Raw genomic sequence first — 2,358 nt, forward strand, 5'->3', positions numbered from 1 at the left:
CGAAGCCCTCGAGCGACCCTTGAAGCGCCGCTCTCCCGCCCTCCCGCGGTGGCCAATCAGCGCGCGCCAGCGCCCGCCCCCACGCCCGCGCGGCGGCCAATCAGCGCCGCCCTCGCGCCCTTCGAGCGCGAGACCCTCGGGCGACCGTTAAACGGCCGCTGCCCCCTCTCCACAGGCGACCGTTAAACGGCCGCTCTCCCCTCACTGCACAGCCGTTAAACAGCCGCTCTCCCCTCACCGCACAGCCGTTAAACGGCCGCTCTCCCCCCACAACAGGCGACCATTAAAGGGCTGCTGCCCTGATCTGCCATCATGGAGGTCCAACCCCCGTCAGCGACCGAGGGAGCCCCCCTGGGTAAGTGGCAGCTGCCCCCTTGTGTCACCCTCCTCAGCCCCCCCCTCACCTTGTGGGTGCCCCTCGCCCTTCCCTCAGGCCTTGCCGATAAGGACAAGGCCATTCCCCCCCTTCGCACCGTGCGGAGGCGGATCCAGAGCAGCTGCGGTGGAGGAGGGAGCCGAGCTTGGTCCGATGTCCCACACCGCTGCCCGCTCGGCCTCATCTTCAGCACTGAATTTCCTTATATCAAAGCGTCACCCCCCCTCCCCAGACTCCCCCCGACCCTCACACCCTTCTCCCCTCCTTTCCCTCCCTCCGGCCTCCTTGATCCACACAGCCGCCAGCTTCGTTTCGGCAATTCTGACAGGGATTTCGGCTCCTCTCTGTGCCGCTTGCCTGGCTTGGGGCAGATCCTGATGTACAAGGGAGAAAGAAGGCTGCTGTTTCCCTCCTGCTCACCAGCCCCGCCACAGCTGCAGCTCCTGCCCACTGCCACTTATTCTAGCCTGGAATTCAAGGATCTTTTATCAGCCCCGGGGTTGCCTTCCAGCCCAGGTACCAGAGAAATTCCTCGGAGCAGCCAATGCTGCCTGACAGCCGCAGGCAGGAGCACGAGGAACCATCGTCAGCTGCCGCAAGCCCAAAAATAGCCGCTTTCCCACTCCCGAGAAGAGGGAAAAGAAGATTTTTGCTTTCCMCAGCAGCCACCAGGAGCAGCTGCTGCTTCCAGGCCCATTTTCCAGGTGTCACCACTAGCATAAGCACGTGATGTTGTGCTGCACTGGTGAAAGTGCTGTTAGAGACGCACCGGGTCCCCCCCCCACCAGTGGTGGCTGTGACTCTCCCCCTTTTAGTGGCACTTTAGGGGCAGCAAAGTGGCAACAGGTGAGAAGCAGGACAGGATGAGGCCTGGCTGCAGCGCGCAACACTTGAGCCCTCCCCAAAGCTCCAGTTATCACCAGACAGCAGCAGATGGAAACGCTCCTTCCGCCCAGGATTGGGGACAGCAGCACTACGGAGCCTGCAAAGTGCCACAGAAAACCCCTTGGCCTGGAGCAGCAGCCGACCGCTCCGAAGGCTCTGGCACAGCACAAGCAAAGCCCCAGCTACAGCCAAAATGACGATTTCTCGCTAAATCCTCTGTTTTGAGCTTAAAAACAACCCCCGGGGCAGACGTTCCTGCAATGTTTGTCCTCTGGCAGCAGCGTTTCTTTGGAACTCAGGCAGGAAACTGGGAAAGAATGGTGAGTTTTGGGGCTCAGACATGCCRGCCCTGCCCCTCACCGGCAGGAACCTTCCTGAATCCCCTGGAATCACGGGTGGAACCGCCAGGATGACAGAGCCAGCGCTCCCAGAGCCGCCCCCTCCTCATCCTTGTCCTGCAGGACGTTTTGGGTGCCGGCGCTGCCCCAAAGCGTCGCTTTTCCGGCCAAGCTGCCGCCCCGCGCTCGGGAGACACCAAGCTCCGCATCCCAGGCCGCATCCCGCYGGCACCTGGGAGGCTCCACACCCCGTTCACCCCTCTCTCCCCCTGGATTTCGAGGGCAGCGGGAAGGAAGACGCGGCAGCAGCRGCGCGAGCGGCTCAGAACTCCGTTTTATTAGTCAAAAATCCACCTAGTGCTTCTTGCTGGCGGCAGCCACCTGCGGGAGAGGAAGAGCCGTGAGCCCCGGGGGGGGGAAGGGGGAGCAGCCCCCCGGCGCCCCTCCCCGCCCCGTTACCTGCCCGGCGATCCTGTCCAGATCCCTCTGTCCCTGCGGAGTGAGCTTGCGGCCCCTGCGAGACACGGAGGCAACCAAAAAATGACCCCCAGCGAGGAAAGGGGGGGGGGGGACACAGACCGGAACCGCGACGCCCCCCCCCGCCGCGCTCACCCGTCCTGGTCCTTCTCCACCATCTTGAGGCCCTCGAGCGCCTGCAGCACGCGCCGGGCGACGCTCTTGGAGCCGCGGCTGAAGTGGCTCGGCATGACGCCGTTGCGCTGCCGCCCGCCGTAGATCTTGGTCATGGAGCCCACGCCG

At 63.8% G+C, this 2,358-nt stretch overlaps 1 protein-coding gene across 1 annotated transcript; it reads right to left on the reverse strand.

Annotated features, from left to right (window-relative positions):
- Positions 1–1,913: 1,913 nt before the first annotated feature.
- Positions 1,914–2,357, reverse strand: RPS19 (ribosomal protein S19; the record flags this gene model as incomplete). The annotated part of the gene is made up of 3 exons (XM_026064102.1): positions 1,914–1,980; positions 2,059–2,113; positions 2,212–2,357. Coding segments are annotated over 3 exons (228 nt in total), but the record flags the coding sequence as incomplete, so codon positions are not given.
- Position 2,358: the final 1 nt, after the last annotated feature.

The sequence above is a fragment of the Apteryx rowi genome, unplaced genomic scaffold (assembly GCF_003343035.1).
Source record: "Apteryx rowi isolate R43461 unplaced genomic scaffold, aptRow1 scaffold_2096, whole genome shotgun sequence".
NCBI classification, from domain to species: domain Eukaryota; kingdom Metazoa; phylum Chordata; class Aves; order Apterygiformes; family Apterygidae; genus Apteryx; species Apteryx rowi.